At 43.8% G+C, this 20,635-nt stretch overlaps 1 protein-coding gene and 1 pseudogene across 9 annotated transcripts in view; one reads left to right on the top strand and one right to left on the bottom strand.

The window, feature by feature from the left end:
- The window catches only part of SLC25A16 (solute carrier family 25 member 16), a 44,672-nt gene that overhangs the window by 11,825 nt on the left and 12,212 nt on the right, over positions 1 to 20,635 (top strand). For 3 of the 9 annotated variants that reach the window (XM_003903865.5, XM_021944013.1, XM_017962993.3), the window contains exons 3-4: positions 6,643 to 6,776; positions 9,315 to 9,378. In XM_003903865.5, coding sequence (XP_003903914.1) covers positions 6,643 to 6,776; positions 9,315 to 9,378 — 198 coding nt within the window. Of the gene's footprint in view, positions 1 to 6,642; positions 6,777 to 9,314; positions 9,379 to 16,466; positions 17,050 to 17,260; positions 17,692 to 20,635 lie in introns of those variants that run through there. The other 6 variants (XM_021944017.1, XM_021944018.2, XM_021944016.2 and 3 more) reach the window with 6 other exon arrangements.
- LOC108587621 lies at positions 13,829 to 14,307 on the bottom strand (annotated as a pseudogene).

Genomic DNA, 20,635 nt, shown 5'->3' with positions numbered 1-20,635 from the left:
GGAGTGCTGTGGCATGATCTTGGCTCACTGAAACCTCCTCCTCCAGGGTTCAAGCCATTCTCATGCCTCAGCCTCACGAGTAGCTGGGATTACAGGTACCCGCCACCATGACTGGCTAATTTTTGTATTTTCAGTAGAGACAGGGTTTCGCCATGTTGGCTGGCCTCGAACCCCTAACCTCAAATAATCTGCCTGTCTTGGCCTCCCAAAGTATTGAAATTATAGGCATACACCACTGCTCCCGGCCAAAACATTATTTGTGTTAGTTTTTTTCTTTCTTTCTGAGATGGAGTCTTGTTCTGTTGCCCAGGCTGGCTCAGTCTCAGCTTACTGCAACCTCTGCCTCCTGGGTTCAAGCTATTCTCCTGCCTCAGCCTCCTGACTAGCTGGGATTACAGGCGTGTGCCACCATGTCCGGTTAATTTTTGTATTTTTACTAGAGATGGGATTTCACTGTGTTTACCAGGCTGGTCTCGAATTCCCAACCTCAGGTGATCTGCCCGCCTTGTCCTCCCTAAGTACTGGGATTAAAGGCATGAGTCACCACGCGTGGCCACTGTGCTTGATTTTTATAATATCGTTTTATAGAAAGATGTTTAACAGGGTGAATAACAATCAGTTATTTTTCCAACTGCATTTTAAAAGTGTCATTCTTACAATCCTGAATGGATATTTATGTAGTATATTAATTGTAACTCATTTTCTTGTCAATATTTTTTCTTTTCTTTTTTTCTCTCTCTCTTCTTTTTTTTCTTTTTTTGAGATGGTCTTGCTCTATTGCCCAGGCTGGAGTGCAGTGGTGCGGTCTCAGCTCATGGTATCGTCTGCCTCCTGGGTTCAAGCAATTCTCCTGTGTCAGCCTCCTATGTATCTGGGATTACAGGCATGCACCACTGCGCCCAGCTAATTTTTGTATTTTTGGTAAAGGGAGGGTTTCATTATGTTTGACCAGGCTGGTTTCTTATTTTTTATTTAAAAAAAAAATAGAGAGTAGGTCTCACTTGTTCCCCAGGCTGGTCTTCAACTCATGACTTCAAGTGATCCTCCTGCCTTGGCCTCCCAAAGTGCTAGGATTACTGCGTGGGACCTTACTGCCCAGCCAAAAAAAATTTTTTTTGAGACAGAGTCTCGCTCTTGTTGCCTAGGCTGGAGTGCAATGGCGTGATCTCAGCTCGCTGCAAACTCCGCCTCCCAGGTTCAAGCGATTCTCCTGCCTCAGCCTCCCGAATAGCTGGGATTATAGGCACCTGCCACCATGCCCAGCTAATTTTTTGTATAGTTAGTAGAGATGGGGCTTCACTATGTTGGTCAGGCTGGTCTTGAACTCCTGATCTCAGTCGATCCACCTGCCTCGGCCTCCCAAAGTGCTGGGATTACAGGCATGAGTCACCACTTCCAGCCCCAGCTGACATTTTTAATACTGAGGAAGTCTGTACTTTGAAATAGGAAAATTGCAACTATCTTCATATCCAGGAGTGAATTATCATTTATCTTTAATTCAGTTTTTATTAGACTTATTTATGTATTTATATATGTATGTATGTATTTATTTGCGACAGGATGTCTTAAATTTTTTGTAGAGACAAGGTCTCTCTATATTGCCAAGGCTGGTCTCAAACTTCTGGGCTTAAGCTGTTTGACCCACCTGCCTTGGCCTCCCAAAGTGCTTTGATTACTGGCATGAGCCACTGTGCCCTGCCTCTGCAATGAATTCTTCCTCACACAGTTTATTGCTCATGTATACAAAGAATCAAAATTAAATATGTGTAAGCCTAGCCAATACAGTGAAACCCCATCTCTACTAAAAATACAAAAATTGTCCAGGCGGCCGGGCGCGGTGGCTCACGCCTGTAATCCCAGCACTTTGGGAGGCCGAGGCGGGCGGATCACAAGGTCAGGAGATCGAGACCACGGTGAAACCTCGTCTCTACTAAAAATACAAAAAATTAGCCGGGCGCGGTTGTGGGCGCCTGTAGTCCCAGCTACTCGGGAGGCTGAGGCAGGAGAATGGCGGGAACCCGGGAGGCGGAGCTTGCAGTGAGCTGAGATGGCGCCACTGCACTCCAGCCTGGGCGACAGAGCGAGACTCCGTCTCAAAAAAAAAAAAAAAAAAATTGTCCAGGCATGGTGATGCAGACCTGTAATCCCAGCTACTGAGGAGGCTGAGGCAGGAGAATTGCTTGAACCCAGGAGGTAGAGGTTGCAGTGAGCCAAGATTGTGCCACTGTACTCCAGCCTGGGCGATAGAGTGAGACCCCATCTTAAAAAAAAAAAAAAAAAATTAAATGTGTGTGGTTGCATGTGCCTGTAGTCCCAGTACTCTTGGGAGGCTAAGGTGGGAGGCTTGCTTGATCCCAAGCATTTGAGGCTGCAGTGAGCTGTGATTGTGCCACTGCACTCCAGCCTGGGCAACAGAGTGAGCCTCTGTCTCCAAAAAAGAAAGAATTAGACCTGTGAACTTGTTGAGAGATTATAAAAAACTGGAAAGGAAGGAAATTATTTTCTTTTGTTGTCTAGATTGAGGATAAAATGGAGAAGAATGATATTACCCAGTGTCTTGGGGTATTTTACAATGACCCTGCGTATCAGTGTCTGAACAGGATTCTTTTATTCCTTTAACCTCCTCCCTGTGCTGATGTGTGTTGTTTTGTTTCCTGATTTGCAGTCATTAGGTTACATATTAATATTAGATTTCACGCTGTATAGGGCTACATGCTGTGGGTTACAGTGTACCCTGGTTACAGTATACCCTACAAGGCGTATAAAATTTGGAGTGAATTCCTGGAGTGCAACAGTGAACTATTATAGTAGTCTTTGGAATGTCCTCTATTTTTAATATATACAAGCCCCCTCAAAAAAATAAATCTGTTTTGGTGGCTTTTAATTTAATTTAATTTTTCTTTTTTGAAACAGAGTTTCACTCTTGTTGCCCAGGCTGGAGTTCAATGACATAATCTTGGCTCACTGCAACCTCTGCCTCCCAGGTTCAAGGCCAGATTCTCCTGCCTCAGTCTCCCAAGTAGCTCAAATTACAAGTGCCTGCCACCAAGCCCTAGTATGTTTTGTACAGATGGGGTTTCACTATGTTGACCAGGCTGGTCTCAACTTCCTGACCTCATGATCTGCCGGCTTCGGTCTCCCAAAGTGCTGGGATTACAGGAGTGAGCCACTGCACCCAACCTTTTTTTTTTTTTTTTTAAAATGCTTTTAAGCATTTTATTCCAGGTACCTCTCCACTTTTTGTAGGTATAAGATAGTTTTTTAAAATTTTGCTTTTTTCGAAAATTTTTTTCATGTGTTTATTTATTTTGAGACGGAGTCTTGCTCTGTCGCCCAGGCTGGAGTGCAGTGGCATGATACCGGCTCACTGCAACCTCTGCCTCCCGGATTCAAGCAATTCTCCTGCCTCAGCCTCTCAAGTAGGTAGGACTACAGGCACATGCCACCACGCCTGGCTGATCTTTTGTGTTTTTAGTAGAGATGGAGTTTCACCGTGTTAGCCAGGATGGTCTCGATCTCCTGACCTGGTGATCTGCCCACTTTGGCCTCCCAAAGTATTGGAATTACAGGCGTGAGCCATTGCGCCCTGTCCATTTTTTTATTTTTTGAGATGTAGTTTCACTCTTGTCACCCTGGCTGGAGTGCAACGGTGCGATCTTGGCTCACTGTAACCTTGGCCTTCCAGGTTCAAGCAATTCTCCTGCCTCAGCCTCCCGAGTAGCTGGGAGTACAGGTGCTCACCACCACACCTGGCTAATTTTTTTTTTTTTTTTTTTTTGTATTTTTAGTAGAGACAGGGTTTCATCATGTTAGCCAGACTGGTCTCGAACTCCTGACCTCAGATGATCCACCCACTTTGGCCTCCCAAAGTGCTGGGATTACAGGCGTGAGGAGCCCCAGCTGCACCCAGCCCCTAAAATTTTGCTTTTTTAAACATGATTTTTCACAGATGATAAAGATATGTTATTGGACAAAACTATTACTTCCACTCCAACTTCTTATAAAAAGTGTGACATTACTTCCAAGGCATCAAAGACGTGTTTTTATTTTATATGTCTTTTATTTATGTATTTATTATTTTTTGAGATGGAGTCTTGCTCTGTTACCCAGGCTAGAGAGCAGTAGCGCAATCTTGGCTCACTGCAATCTCTGCCTCCTGGTTTCAACCTTAGCCTCCCAGGTAGCTGGGATTACAGGTGCGTGCCACCATGCTGGGCTAATTTTTGTATTTTTAGTAGTGACGAGGTTTCATCATGTTGGTCAGGCTGGTCTCATGATGGCGCTTGCCTTTAGTCCCAGCAATTCAGGAGGCTGAGGCAGGAAGATTGCTTGGGCCCAGGAGGTAGAGGCTGCTGTGAGCTGTGATCACACCACTGCACTCCAGCCTGGGTGACAGAATAAGACCATGTCTCAAAAAAAAAAAAAAGAAACTGTATTAAAAAAAGACGGCCGGGCGCGGTGGCTCAAGCCTGTAATCCCAGCACTTTGGGAGGCCGAGACGGGCGGATCACGAGGTCAGGAGATCGAGACCATCCTGGCTAACACAGTGAAACCCCATCTCTACTAAAAATACAAAAACTTAGCCGGGCGAGGTGGCAGGCGCCTGTAGTCCCAGCTACTCGGGAGGCTGAGGCAGGAGAATGGCGTAAACCCGGGAGGCGGAGCTTGCAGTGAGCTGAGATCCGGCCACTGCACTCCAGCCTGGGTGACGGAGCGAGACTCCGTCTCAAAAAAAAAAAAAAAAAAAAGACAAAGGCCAGGTGCAGTGGCTCACGCCTGTAATCCCAGCACTTTGGGAGGCTGAGTCAGGCTGGTTGGTGTCAAATTCCTGGGCTCAAGCGATCCTCTCACCTTGGCCCCACAAAGTGCTCAGACTATTGGCATGAGCCACTGTGCCTGGTTGTACTTCTTATTTTAAATTAAAATTATTTTCCTCGAATTATAAGGAAGGAGTATATTTAAAATTTCTCCTTATCCCAATTTGTTTTGTTTTTTTGAGACAGAGTTTCACTGATTGCCCAGGTTGGAGTGCAGTGTCACAATCTTGGCTCACTGCAACCTCCGCCTCCCGGGTTCAAAAAGTTCTCCTGCTTCAGGCTCCCTAGTAGCTGGGATTACAGGCACCTGCCACCACTTCCAGCTAATTTTTGTATTTTTAGTAGAGACAGTTTCATCATGTAGGTCAGACTGCCTTAGCCTCCTGAGTACCTGGGATTACAGGCGCAGGACACCATGCCTGCCTAATTTTTGTATTTTTAGTAGAGACGAGGTTTCACCATATTGCCCAGGCTGATCTCAAACTCCTGACCTCAGGTGATCCACCTGCCTTGTCCTCCCAAAGTGCTGGGATTACAGGCATGAGCCACCACGCAACGCCAGGATTCTTCTTAACAGAATGTTAGTACATTTAGATATCTGCTTATTGTGAGATACTTTTGGGATATATCTTTTGGATGTTAATAAGTACCTACAATTTTAATTACTGAGAAGGGCTGAAAAGTTTATTTGCAGTCTAAAATTTGAAATGAGCCTGGTGATTTACTTTCATATTTGATCAAAAGTTTGCTTGAAAAATTTGAAAGGGAACTTGATTTTAAATTGTTGAATAATGGAAGTAGTCATGTGTTTTTGAGAAGTCTGTATACTGCTTGTAGGATTAGTGACCGATGTTAATAAAGTAATAAAGATATCACTATATATAGATGTATCTATATCTATATTTTTTACTTGTCAGTTAGAAAGCTCAGAATATCACTGTATATAGATTACAACTGAGCCCTTTGTTTATCATTATTCCTAAAGTATCCTAATAATGAAAATTTGCCCCCACACTTGAAGAGTATTAATAGGTAGTCTTTTTATTTGCTTGTTTTATTTAAAAGTCTCTTTATGTAAACAAACAAAACACATGTATCTGGGTAGGCCTCTGAAACCTGCCTTCATCCTTCCAGATAAGAGTAGATCATCTTCAGGGCCAGGCATGGTGGGTCACGCCTGTAATCCCAGCACTTTGGGAGACCGAGACGGGTGGATCACGAGGTCAGGAGTTCGAGACCAGCCTGGCCAACATGGTGAAACCCCGTTTCTACTAAAAATGCAAAAATTAGCTGGGCGTGGTGGCGGGCACCTGTAATCCCAGCTACTTGGGAGGCTGAGGCAGGAGAATCATTTGAACCCGGGAGGTGGAGAGTGCAGGGAGGTGGAGGTTGCAGGGAGCCCAGATAACACCGCTGCACTCCAGCTGGGGCAACATGAATGAAACTCTGTCTCAAAAAAAAAAAAAAAAAAAAGAGTAGATCATCTTTAGTGCAAACCTAGACCTTGCATATATTTCTATTGTTAATATTTTTTAGATTGCTATAGTTTAATATAATTTGCTATTATTATAAATAGAATTTGTTGTAATTTGTAGCTGTTTCTACAGTAGGTTTTATATTATATGGGGTGTGCTTATTTATATTATTTGGATATATTTTGTATTTTTAGTAGGTTTAGCTGTTTTATAGAAATTACTATTCATGTAATCCCTTAAGCAAAATTATATCCCAAGTGATGGCACATTAATCTTTATCTGTGGTTGTCATGAAAATTTAGATTTAGGTAATTTTCTCTGTTTTAACAGCATTTTTCCTCTAAAAATAGGAGTATTTTCTGCATTGCGTGCTGTTCCTCAAAAAGAAGGATTCCTTGGATTGTATAAAGGAAATGGTGCAATGATGATTCGAATCTTTCCCTATGGTGCAATCCAGTTTATGGCATTTGAGCATTATAAAACGGTAGTTAAACTTTGATCTTTTCTCTTTTGAATTCTTGAATATTGTGCATGCTTGACCAGGCATTTGCTTTGGACATTTAAAAATATGTAAAAGTTTCATATTTTAAAATTTTAATTTTTTTTTTTTTTTTTAAATTTTTGAGACAGAGTCTCGCTGCCCAGGCTGGAGTACAGTGACACTATTTTGAAAGGCTCACTGCAACCTCCACCTCCTAGGTTCAAGCAGTTCTCCTGCCTCAGCCTCCTGAGTGGCTGGGATTACAGGCCTGTGCCACCATGCCTGGCCAATTTTTGTATTTTTAGTAGAGACAGGACTTTGCCATTTTGGCCAGGCTTGTCTCGAACTCCTGGCCTCCCAAAGTGTTGGTCTTGCAGGCATGAGCCATGATACCAGGCCAAAAAGTTACTTTTGATATAGCAATGCCTTTTTAAAGGAATAAGACTTGTGATAGCTTAAGCTTTTAAATATAAATTATCTTTGGAGTTACTGATTCCAGAATTGTTAGTCAGTTATGAGTTATTTATTTATTTATTTTTTGAGACGGAGTTTCACTTTTGTTCCCTAGGCTGGAGTGCAATGACATGATCTTGGCTCACTGCAATCTCTGCCTCCTACATTCTTACAGGCATGCACCACCATGCCTGGCTAATTTTTTATTTTTAGTAAAGGCGGGGTTTCACCATGTTGGTCAGGCTGGTCTGGAACTCCTGATGTCAGGTGATCCCCCGCCTTGGCCTCCCAAAGTCTTGGGATTACAGGCATAGCCACTGCACCCGGCCAAGTAAATTCTTTATGTTCACTCCTAATGAATGAAAGCTAGAGTATCTTTAAAGAAGATAATAAATCCATAAAATATTAATATATTTTTAATGTGTTTCCCTTCCCTCCTTCCCTCCCTTCTCTTCTCTTCTCTTCTCTTCTCTTCTCTTCTCTTCTCTTCTCTTCTTTCTTTCTTTTTTGAGATAGTTTCTCTGTCTCCTAGACTGGAGTGCAGTGACGTGGTCATGGCTTACTGCAGCCTCAACCTCATGGGCTCAAGCAGTTCTCCCACTTCAGCCCCCTAAGTAACTGGCACTAGAGGCATGTGCCACCACCCCCAGCTAATTTTTTTTTTCTTTATTTCTTTCTTTTTCAGTGGTGGAGAGGAGGCCTGGCTAATTTTTTAAAAAACATTTTGTAGAGGTGGGGTCTCACTGTGTTGCCCATGCTAATCTGGAACTCCTGGGCCCAAGCTATCCGTGGGCTCCAGCATTTAGTGTGCTTTTTGTTACTCAATTGTAGGAGAGGAACACTGTGACTTTGGATTTTCTTATTAAATAAAATAGTGAAACTGGCTGGGTGCAGTGGCTCACACTTGTAATCATAGCACTTTGGGAGGCTGAGGTGGGAGGATCAGCTGAGGTCAGAAGTTCGAGACCAGCCTGACCAATATGAAGAAACCCCTTCTCTACTAAAAATACAAAATTAGCCAGATGTGGTGGCACATGCCTGTAATCTCAGCTACTCAGGAGGCTGAAGCAGGAGAATTGCCTGAACCCAGGATATGGAAGTTGCAGTGAGCCAAGATTGTGCCATTGCACTCCAGCCTGGGTGCATCACGAGGTCAGGAGATTGAGACCATCCTGGCTAACATGGTGGAACCCAGCTACTCAGGAGGCTGAGGCAGGAGAATGGTGTGAACCCAGGAGGCGGAGCTTGCAGTGAGTGGAGATCCTGCCACTGCACTCCAGCCTGGGCGACAGAGCGAGACTCCATCTCAAAAAAAAAAAAAAAAAAAAACAAGCAGCAGAGATCGGAGCAACATTCTAAGCTTCTAAGCTAGTCAGCCAGAGAGAATTGATACCATTTGTATATCAGGACTTCATTGTCTATAGAGCATTAAAAAAAATAAAAATAAAAAATGAGGCCAGGTGCGGTGGCTTACGCCTATAATCCCAGCACTTTGGGAGGCCGAGGTGGGTGGATCACCTGAGGTCAGGAGTTCAAGACCAGCCTGACCAATATGGTGAAACCCCGTCTCTACTAAAAAATAAAAAATTAGCCAGGCGTAGTGGCATGTGGCTGTAGTCCCAGCTGCTTGAGAGGCTGAGGCAGGAGAATCTCTTGAACCTAGGAGACGAAGGTTGCAGTGAGCTGAGATTGCACCACTGCAATCCAGCCTGGGACACAGAGCAAGACTCCGTCTCAAAAAAAAAAAAAAAAAAGTAACAATTTATTCCTACTACCCTCAGTCACTTGTTAAGGGCTTTTGTTAAGGGCTTGTGTTCCTTAATACACAGTATCATATATTTAGCAATTCTAAGCTAGTTTGCATCTGCAGAAAGGCAAAAAAATAAAGCAGAGACTGCAGAGGAAACATCCCCTTTGCTGTGATATAATACTGCCAAGCTCTATTTAATTGTGCTTATTTCGTTCACATTTATTATTAATTTTCTTTTTATTAGTCCTGTAACTCTTGAAATAAATCTTCATTATTAAACAGTAAAATGGGCAGCATTTAAAAAATATCTCGTTTAATTCAGTGTTCTTGTTTTCTAGTTAATTACTACGAAGCTGGGAATTTCGGGTCATGTGCACAGATTAATGGCTGGATCTATGGCAGGTAAGAGGAGTTAGGTATATTTTATTTCTGACAAATTAATTTTCTGTTAAAATACTTAATTTGGTTTAGATTATATGAGTGGCATTGAGGAAAGCACAGATTGCAGGTGTCCTGTGACTTGTATTTTTTCCTGGGTGCATCCTCAAAAAAAGTTATGTATTAAAATAAAAAGTGTGACATTGATTTAGTAGCACACATTTGTTGTTTTTCTATATTCAGTTATATATATGAAATTACCATACGCCAACTGAAAAATAGTCCTTTTACAGTAGAGGATAAGGAGTAGTCTCAACTTATAACTATGTGAAAAGCTTGCATTCTCTTTGACAGTTCTACTTTTGGAAATGTTTAAAAATTAAAAGAAAATTTTTTGAAGGCTAGTCATGTAATACAGTGTGAATGGAGAAAAAACAAAGAAAACTGTAACTGATTGTGATCAATGAGTTTTGAGATCGAGTCTCAGCTTCTGTCACCCAGGTTGGAGGTGCAGTGGCCGGATCTCAGCTCACTGTAAGCTCCGGCCTCCCCGGAGACCACTTCATTCTCCTGCCTCAGCCTCCCCGAGAAGCTGGGACTAAGAACAGCCTGGCGACCTCAGCCTCGGGTTAAGTTTTTGTATTTTAGTAGAGACTTAGGTTTCACTGTGTTAGCCAGGGATGGTCTGATCTCCTGACCTCGGATCCGCCTGTCTCGGCCTCCCAAAGTGAGGATTTGTTGATTTGATGATCTTATGCGATGATGACGATCGACGACGATCTGATTCTGATGATTTCGCGGCGCCTGCCGTTTGATTCTTTTTCCTTTTTCCTCTCCCTCCCCTCCTCCCCTCCCCTCTCCTTCCTTCTTCTCCTCTTTTTGGTCTACCTGTCTCCCGGCTGGCGAGCAGCGGCACAACCTCACCGTAGCCTTCACCTTCTGCCCGCTTTCATCCTCCCTTCAGCTCTAAAAGTAGCTGACCTCGCTTTGCGCACATGCCACCATATCCAGCTAATTTTTATTTTGAGACGAGTCTCGCTCTGTCACCCAGGGTTGGAGGGTCGATCTCAGCGCATTGCAGCCCGGCCCTGTTTACGCTTTATTCTTCCTTGCCTCAGCTCTCCGTAGTTGACTGGCGCCTCACAAAGCTTTCACCTCAACACCCTCGCTAGTTTTTGTATTTTTTAGTAGAGACGGGTTTCACCGTGGTTAGCTGGATGGTCTCATCTCCTGATTCCTCGGTGGATCCGGCCTGCCTTCGGCCTCCCAAAGTGCTGGGATTACAGGCTTCAGCCACTCGCGCCTGCCCTTTGTGTTTCTTTTTTATTTTATTTTTAACCTTTTTGAGACCTAGTCTGCTCTTACCCAGGCTGGAGAGCAGTGGTGCATCTCGGCTCACTGCAAGCTCCGCCTCCCGGGTTCACGCCATTCTCCTGCCTCAGCCTCCCAGTAGCTGGGACTACAGGCCCCCGCCACCACGACCGGCTAATTTTTTGTATTTTTAGTAGAGATGGGGTTTTCCCGTGTTAGCCAGGATGGTCTCGATCTCCTGACCTGGTGATCTGCCTGCCTTGGCCTCCCAAAGTGCTGGGATTACAGGCGTGAGTCACTGCACCCGGCCAATTTTTGTATTTTCTGTAGAGACGGGCATTTGTCATGTTGCCCAGGCTGATCTCAAACTCCTCAAATTCTCACCTGACCTATTTCTGTTTTTTGAATATTCATTTTTATGAGTTTAGGAGGTGGGACGTTAGTTCTTTTTCTTTGAGATATTGCTAATATTTTATTTCCCAGTTTTAGATTTGACCTTTGGTTCTATGATTTTTTAAAAAAAATCATCTAAGATTTTTTTTCCCTATACAGACGTTTTACATGGCCAAACATGTTAGTTTTTTTCCTCTGTTAAACTTCTAAATTTTGTGTTGTGTGTAGAAATTCCCTCCCCATTCTAAGTTAAAGACATTTAGTCATGTTTTTCTTTCTCTTTTTCTTTTTTTTTTTTGAGTCAGAGTCTTACTATGTTGCCCAGGCTGGGGTACAGTGGCACGATCTCAGCTCACTGCAACCTCTGACTCCCAGGTTCAAGCGATTCTTTTGCCTCAGCCCCCCAGTAGCTGGGATTACAGGCTCACGCCACCATGCCTGGCTGATTTTTGTATTTTTAGTAGAGATGGGGTTTCGCCACGTTGGCCAGGCTGGTCTCGAACTCCTGATTTCAGGTTATCCACCCGCTTTGGCCTCCCAAAGTGTAGGATTATAGGTGTGAGCCACTGTGCCCAGCCCTAGTCATGTTTCTTTGCTAAAACTATTTGTTTTGGCATGTTGATCTTATGTTTACTTTTATAGAGGGAGTGAGGGATGGATGGAATAAGTTTTACATATGACTTGTCAGATGTGCCAACATTATTCACTCACATAACTTTTTTGCCAAAAAAAGGTTATTTTAGAGATGGAGTCTTGCTCTGTTGCCCAGGATGGCTTAAACTCCTGGATTCAAGTGATCTTCCTGCCTCAGCCTCCCAAAGTGCTGGGACTAGAGGCACACATTACTGCACCCATTTGAAAATTCAAATTTTGAGTCAAATTCTCCCAACATTCCTTTCCTTTCCTTTACCTTCCCTTCGCTTCCCTTCCCTCCGCTTCCCTTCCCCCCCTCTCCCTTCCCTTCGCTTCCCTTCACTTCCCTTCGCTTCCCTTCCCTCCCCTCCCCTCCCCTCTTTCTCTCCTCTCCTCTTCTCTTTCTCTCCTTTTTCTCTCTTTCCTTTTTTTTTTTTTTTTTTTGAGATAGGCTCTTGTTCTGTCACCCAGGCTGAGTGGTGGGATGAGTTTGCACTCAGCCTGGCTGATAGAACTCTTGACATATAATATTTGGACACTCGACATGGAGTCCACGGGACAACATTATTAGGAAAGCTCTATGATTTGTCTTCAGTTTACAGAAGAGCAATGTTAGAAAGTTTCCAAATTTTACGATGTGTTATTTTGTATATCACTTTTTTTTTTTTTTTTTGAGATGGAGTCCCTCCCTGTTGCCCAGGCTGGAGTATAGTGGCGCAATCTTGGCTCACTGCAACCCTCGCCTCTTGGGTTCAAGCCATTCTGCAGCCTCAGCTTTCTGAGTAGCTGGGATTACAGGCACGTGCCACATGCCTGGCTAATTTTTGTATTTTTAGTAGAGACACGGGGTATAGTGGCGCAATCTTGGCTCACTGCAACCCTCGCCTCTTGGGTTCAAGCCATTCTGCAGCCTCAGCTTTCCGAGTAGCTGGGATTACAGGCACGTGCCACATGCCTGGCTAATTTTTGTATTTTTAGTAGAGACACGGGGTTTCACCATATTGGCCAGGCTGGTCTCGAACTCCTGATCTCAGGTGATTTGCCCACCTTGGCTCTCCAAAGTGCTGGGATTACAGGCATGAGCCACCGCGCGCATCCTGTATATCGCTTTGCAATTCTCGTTTTTCTTGTTTTTTTTTTGAGACGGAGTCTCCCTCTGTTGCCCAGGCTGGAGTGCAGTGGTGGAATCTCAGCTCACTGCAACCTCTGCTTCCTGGGTTCATGAGATTCTTCTGCCTCAGCCTCCCGAGTAGTTGGGATTATGGGCATGTACCACATGCCTGGCTAATTTTTGTATTTTTAGTAGAGACGGGGTTTCAATATGTTGGCCAGGCTGGTCTCAAACTCCTGACCTCAGATGATCTGCCTGCTTCGGCCTCCCAAAGTGCTGGATTACAGGTGTGAGCCTCCGCGCCTGGCCTGGTTTCGAACTTCTGCCCTCAGGTGATCCACCCGCCTCAGCCTCCCAAAGTGCTAGGATTACAGGCGTGAGCCATGGTGCCTGGCCTATAATCAGGTTATAATCCTCCTGTTAAAAATTTAATTCAGGGCCAGGCACGGTAGCTCTTGCTTGTAATCCCAACACTTTGGGAGACCAAGGCGGGTGAATCACCTGAGGTCAGGAGTTTGAGACCAGCCTAGCCAACATGGTAAAACCCTGTCTGTGGTAAAAATAAATAAAATTAGCCAGGCATGGTGGTCGGTGCCTGTAATCCCAGCTATTTGGTAAGCTGAGGCAGGAGGATTGCTTGAACCTGGGAGGTAGAGGTTTCAGTGAGCCCAGATCGCGCCACTGCACTCCAGCCTTGGCAACAGAGCTAGACTTTGTATAAATTACAATTTATAGTTTTCTCCTGTGATTGAAATGCTTGAACTGGATCTTATGATTAATTTATGTCTGGTATCTTTGCTCCTCTACTTTTGATAAGGCTTCTAAATGTAACTTCGGAAATTTTATATTTGCTAAAGTAAAAAGTTGTGTTTTTTATGATCATTTTAACGTAGCTTATTTTAAAGCTTTTTAAAAACTTTTTTCCTGTCCCTCGTCCTACAACTACAATCCAATACATACTAAATCTCAGTTGGCCAGCAAAAGGAAACCTATAGATTGAGATCAAGGTTTGTATTTTCTTTTTTTTGTTTCAAGTTTTTACCAAAGCTTGTATATAAGATTACTTTATTCCTGCATCTTCTCAATTGTTTCTTCCTTGTATTTGCCCTTTTCCTTTCCTACTTGGCAAGATTTGGCTTTCTGTTCAAGAATCTTTTTGCCATCTTTGTCCCGTTTTAGCCTAGTGAGAACCACCTTGCTGTGGTGAACGTCTACATGGACAGTTGTGCCATTAGCCTTTTCCCGTTGCACCCATTCATTGTAGATGACATGTTTCTTCCTGTAAGCTTGGACTACTTTGCCAATTTGCTGACTTTTATAATGTCCTCATACAACCTGACCTTCATCAAAACCTTTCGGATAGGCATGGATCACACATTGTACTTCTGTCTCACCTCTTTGGAAAGAGGGGAAGACATAATCTTCCTGCTGATGTTGGAAGTTGCATTGAAATGCCTTTTGCAGTTCTTGCCTCGATTGGAAGTCACAGAGGGATTGAATTTCATTTTGGCTGATCCTGCTTCGGTGATGGCTGCAGAAGGGAAGAGAAGGGTTTGTATTTTTAAGGAAGGTCTCCTTTCCCCACGTATGTTTTAGTTGTCTGAAATCCATCTGGCTCTGCCAGTTTCCATGGAACTAAACGTGACAAGATAAAGAGTAGAGAAAAAAGAAGGAAAGTGTTACAACCTAGAAGTGATGAGCTGAGTTCCGCTTGTTGCACTCTTTGGTCTGCTCCTACTTGATGTTCCAGTCCAAAGCTTGGTGGTTGAGTGGACAGAACACTTGCTGGGATCCTGCCTGGCCTCCATTACTCACCTTCCCTTTGACCATGGGCAGACCACCCAAAACCTCTGTAACTTGCCTCTATGTTTGTTAAAGTGGAGCTTGTGGTTTCTCTCGCTCTCTCTCCCACAACCCTCCTTTTTCCCAATCTTTCTCCTCTATCTCAGTTGTTCTGAGGGTCAGTGTAAAGAATTGCTGTAAAAACAGTCTGAGAGATCTGAAGTCCTCCATGAACACAAGAGAATGTTATTAATCCTTCCATACCAGTGCATGCTTTTAAGTCAGCAACCTGAATTCTTTATTCTCCTTTTCGTTTCATTTGTAATGTAGGGAATATTTTAGTTGTAAATAATGGTGATATTCAAAATATTTAACAACGACTATGGCAAAGGCAGTAGCTGATCACAGCAGAGGCTGGACATCTGCAATCAGATGACTGTACGGTACACTCCAAAGATTATTAGAACCACGTGCTCACCGGACTTTGAGAATCTCAAAGAGGCTTAGAGGCACCTTTCCCAAATAAATTTTGTTTTCTTTTTTTCAGAGACAGGGTTTTGCTCTGTTGCCCAGGCTGGAGTGCAGTGGTGAGATGCTAGTTCACTGCAACATCTAACTCCTGGGCTCAAGCAGTCCTCCCTGCTCAGCCTCCTGGGTAGCCGGGACTGCAGGCACATGCCATCGTGCCTGGCTAATTTTAACTTTTTTTGTAGAGACAGAAAAAAAAAGAGGTTATGTGGCTCACACTGGTCTTGAACTCCTGACCTGAAGCATTCCTGCCATCTCAACCTCCCAAGTAGCTAGGACTACAGACACATGCCACTGCACCTGGCCTTCCAAATACTTTTATATTTAAAAGGGAATTCTAGCCGGGCGCGGTGGCTCAAGCCTGTAATCCCAGCACTTTGGGAGGCCGAGACGGGTGGATCACGAGGTCAGGAGATCGAGACCATCCTGGCTAACACGGTGAAACCCCGTCTCTACTAAAAAAATACAAAAAACTAGCCGGGTGAATAGGCGGGCGCCTGTAGTCCCAGCTACTCGGGAGGCTGAGGCAGGAGAATGGCGTGAACCCGGGAGGCAGAGCTTGTAGTGAGCTGAGATCCGGCCACTGCACTCCAGCCCGGGTGACAGAGCGAGACTCGGTCTCAAAAAAAAAAAAAAAAAGGGAATTCTAGGTTGGGCACAGTGACAAAATGAGACTGTCTCAAAAAAAAAAAAAAACAAGAAAAAGTTAAAAAAAGAAAAAAAGGGGGAATTCTATCTCCCTTGAGCTCTGATCCAGAATTCAAAAGCAACAAGCTTCCTACATGTGTGGAAAAATTGCTCTTCTGAGCTGGTAGTCCAATTCTTGAATTTTTGAAAATTGGAATGTAGGTAAGTCCCAATTAATAGAATTTGAGTCCTGATTTGTGGGAGTGGGGGAGTGGCATGATGCTTAGACCTCTACTCTTAAGCCCTTTGGGTTTTTGACTTACATTGTACAGGTATTAGAGATCTGTGATTTCTATGTGAGAATCCTGTACAAAAGGCATATACTCTATAAACCCAGTTCTTTGGGAGGCTAAGGAGGGAGGATTGCTTGAGCTCAGGAATTCAAGACCAGTCTGGGCAACACAATGAGACCCCATTTCCTCAAAAATAAAAATAAAGGCAGGGCACGGTGGGTAATCCCAGAACTTTGGGAGGCCAAGGTGGGGTGGATCATGAGAGCAGGAGTTCAAGACCAGCCTGGCCAACATGGTGAAACTCCATCTCTACTAAAAATACAAAAATTAGCCGGGTGTCTTGGTGCACGCCTATAATCCCAACTACTTGGGAGGCTGAGGCAGGAGAATTGCTTGAACCTGGGAGGTGGAGGTTTCAATGAGCCGAGATCACATCACTGCATTCCAGCTTGGGTAACAGAACAAGACTCCATCTCGGGGAAAAAAAAAAAAATGTTAGAAGTAAGAAGAAAAAGATGTACAGTTATTCTTTTGTGTTATAATGGTTTCTATTGTGGCTCATGAGTGTCATAACTGAATTTTTTCTACCTAGAACCTACTCTAAGAACATAATTTTAGTTGTCATACTCATCAGAGATTGCACACAACTATCGACAGGTGTATTTTGGTTGTTCATAACTGATATTTAGTCAACCTCAAAGTAGTAACGTGTTTCCAAGGGACAAACTATTGTAGAATTGGACTTCCTTGGACTCCTACTCCAGACCAATTTGCTTAGCTTTGTGGCTTAGCTTTTGTATCTATGATGCTTGGAGCCCTTCTTTTGTCTAAAATATGTATTTAGAATCTATGTATTTTTGTTATACTTTAATCTCTTTGAATATGTACATGGACTCTGGATGCTGCTCCCACTATGTCAGCCTCAGATGGAGATGGAGGGTGGTGAGAAGCCATCTTTGAAAACAAATCCACTACCATATTCATTGAGAAGTTGCAGAAAAGGATGAATTGATGAGGGTCTGTAAATGTCCTGTATTATGCAATTTCTAATATTGATTTCTTCTTTCCCTTTACTCTCTCTTTGTAATGTTAGTTCCTTTTTTAAGAAATCCTTTGTAGCTGGGTGGGGTGATGCACACCTGTGATCCCAGCAACTTGGGAGGCTGAGGTAGGAGGAACGTTTGAGCCCAGGAGTTTGAGGCTGCAGTGTGCAGTGATCACACCACTGCATTCCAGCCTGGGTGACAGAGCGAGACACCATCTCAACAAAAAGAAAAAAAAAAGTGTTTTGTGTTTCTTTCTGGAATGCAATAAATAATTCATATTTACCATACTTTCTAAATATGATCCCTAATGTAATTGCTGGTTAAAATATATCCTCAGGTTTCCCATAACTCCTGGGATTCTAGACTATAGAGACAGTAAGATGATGAGAATTTAGAGAAAAAAGTCTGACTTTGTTTAGATTCATCTTTATGTCCTCAGTTTCTTGACTTAAGGGAGGGAAAGAGAAGAGTTTGCACATTCATAAAAATTGAAAGCAAGTCTCAGCTTGATTGAGTCTCATTGCTTCCTGGTAGGTAAAGATATTCTACTGTTTGTATTGGATTGTAGTTGTAAACTGAGGGAAGAAGAAAGCTGTTACCATCACTATTCAAGGTAAGTAGTTTCTGATTTGCCTTATTTGTTCGTCGAGGGCTTTTTTGGCCTTCTTAAAAGAACTGTTAGATAGAATAGTAAGAAGTGTGTGAATGGAGAAAAGAGGCCCAATGGGAGACTGTAGCTTCATGAATTGAAAACCTCAGTCACCCTCTGAATGATTGTTACGGATGTCAGTCTGAATACTAGCACCAGGCAAGCTGAATTCCCACGTTATTACATATTCTTCTTCAGTAATTCTCTGATTGTGCTTCCTTTTAATTCAAATTTGTAAGCTTTGATATGCAGGAAACAGATGGGGGGCAAGGGGATGCAAGAAGAGGAGACAAATAAATTGGTTCTCAAAGGAAAGGATAAAAAGTACATAGTTTCAATAGAATACACTGGAGAATAATAGCTAACACTTATATGTAACCTTTACTATGTACCAGGAATTATTTTAAGCATTTACATATGTTAGCTCACCTAATCTTTACAAAACCCTGATTTAGGTACCCACTTATTATAATACTCATTTGACAGAAAACAGGATTGAAACCCAGATTAAGTAACTTGATCAGGGTCGTATATCTAGTTAGTGGTAGAGTCTAATTTGAAGCAAGGAGGTACACTCTAGAGTTTATACTCTTCTCTTTTTTTTTGAGACATAGTCTCACTCTGTTGTCTAGGCTGGAGTGCAGTGGCATGATCTTGGCTCACTGCAGTCTCCGCCTCCCAGGTTCAAGGATTCCCTGCCTCAACCTTCTGAGTAACTGGGATTACAGGTACCCACCATCACGCCTGGCTAATTTTTTTTTTTTTTTTGAGACGGAGTCTTGCTGTGTCACCCAGGCTGGAGTGTAGTGGCGTGATCTCGGCTCACTGCAAGCTCAGTCTCCCAGGTTCATGCTATTTTCCTACCTCGCCTTCCCAGTTTTTGGTAGAGACAGGGTTTCATTGTGTTAACCAGGATGGTCTCGATCTCCTGACCTCGTGATCCGCCCGTGTCGGCTTCCCAAAGTGCTGGGATTACAGAAAGTGAGCCACCTTTTAATTTTTGTGTGTTGCATTTTTATTAGAGACAGGGGACACCATGTTGCCCAGACTGGTCTTAGCTCCTAGTCTCAAGTGATCCACCTGCCTCGGCCTCCCAGTGCTGGGATTACAAGTGAGTCACCGTGTCTGTCCCTAGAGTACATACTTTTTAAACTTTTGACCATTTTGGTCAATTTTGATTATAAGTCAAAAGTTAATAGTTTATTATTATTATTTTTGGAGACAGAGTCTGGCTCTGTCACCCAGGCTGGAGTGCAGTGGTATGATCTTGGCTCACTGCAACCTCACCCTTCCAGGTTCAAGGATTCTCCTGTCTCAGCCTCCCTGAAGAGTAGCTGAAATGGAGTGCCCACCACTGCAGCCTGGCGATTTTGTATTTTTAGTAGAGGCGGGGTTTCACCCATGTCCAGCCAGGCTGGTCTGGAACTTCCTGACCTCCAAGTGATACTCCCCTCAGTCTCCCCCACAAAGTGCTGGGATTATAGGTGTGAGCCACTGCACCTGGCCTATTTTTAAATAAATACAAAGTTTTGCTATGTTGCCCAGGCTGTTCTCAAACTTTGGACTCAAGCGATCCATTTTACCTCCAGCCTCCCAAAGTGCTGGGATTAAAAGGATTGACCAGTGCCACCACTTCCTTTACCTTTACAAATTTCTGGATATTGTTTCCTACCAGTTCATTGTTAACCACTGCATTAGCTCCACAGTGACCTCCCTCCCCTCCTCCCTCCCCTCCCCTCCCCATCCATCCATTCCATCCATCCATCCATTCCATCCATCCATCCACCCACCCATTCCATTCCATTCCATTCCATGTCCATCCATTCCATCTCCCCCCCCCCCCCCTCCCTCCTTCCTTCCTTCCCTTCCTTTCCTTCCTCCACCATTTCCATTCCATTTCATCCATTCCTCACCCCTTCCATTCAAATTCCTTCCATACCATTATTTTGTATTTTTGTTAGAATGGGGTTTCCACCATCTTGGCCAGGCTGGTCTTCAACTCCCTGACTTTCCACGTGATCTATCCACACCTCAGCCTCCCAAAATTCTTTGGGACTACAAGTGTGGTATGTACTCCCAGTGTTTATTAAACCTCCTTTTCTATTTTTTCTTTCCTTTTCTTTTCTTTTTTTTTCTTTCTTTTTTGTTTTCTTTTTTTTTCTTTCTTTTGTTTTCTTTTTTTCTTTCTTTTCTTTCTTTCTCTCTTTCTCTCTCTCCTTCTTTCCTTCCTTCCTTCCTTTCTTCTCTCTTCTCTCTTCTTTTCTTTTCTTTCATGGACTCTCCTCTGTTGCCAGGCTGGACTGTGAGTGGCGCCCATCTTGGCATCACTACCAGCCCTCTGCCTCCTGGGCTCAAGTGATTCTCCTGCCTCACTACAGGCATGTGCGCCCGCCCAGCTAATTTTTGTATTTTTTTTTTTTTTTTTTTTTTTTTGAGATGGAGTCTGGCTCTGTAGCCCAGGCTGGGAATGCAGTGGCGGATCTCAGCTCACTGCAAGCTCCGCCTCCCGGGTTCCGCGCCATTCTCCTGCCTCAGCCTCCAGAGTAGCTGGGACTACAGGCGCCCGCCACCACCATGCGGCCTAGTTTTGTATTTTTAGTAGAGGCGGGGTTTTCACGGGTTAGCCAGATGGTCTCGATCCTCCTGACCTTGTGATCCGCCCGTCTCGGCCTCCCAAAGTGCTGGGATTACAGGCTTGAGCCACCGCGCCCGGCCTAATTTTTGTATTATTAATAGAGACTGGGTTTCACCGTGTTGGCCAGGATGGTCTCGATCTCTTGACCAATCCACCCGCCTTGGCCCCCCAAAGTGCTGGGATTACAGACGTGAGCCACCACGCCTGGCCTATTAAACCCCTTTCAGCCAGTAACCAGAAAACTTGGAACATGGGAAAAGGAATTAAGAAATA

The sequence above is a fragment of the Papio anubis genome, chromosome 11 (genome assembly GCF_008728515.1).
Source record: "Papio anubis isolate 15944 chromosome 11, Panubis1.0, whole genome shotgun sequence".
NCBI lineage: Eukaryota > Metazoa > Chordata > Mammalia > Primates > Cercopithecidae > Papio > Papio anubis.
Note: the sequence above shows the minus strand (reverse complement) of the source record. Positions and strands in the feature narration are given on the sequence as shown.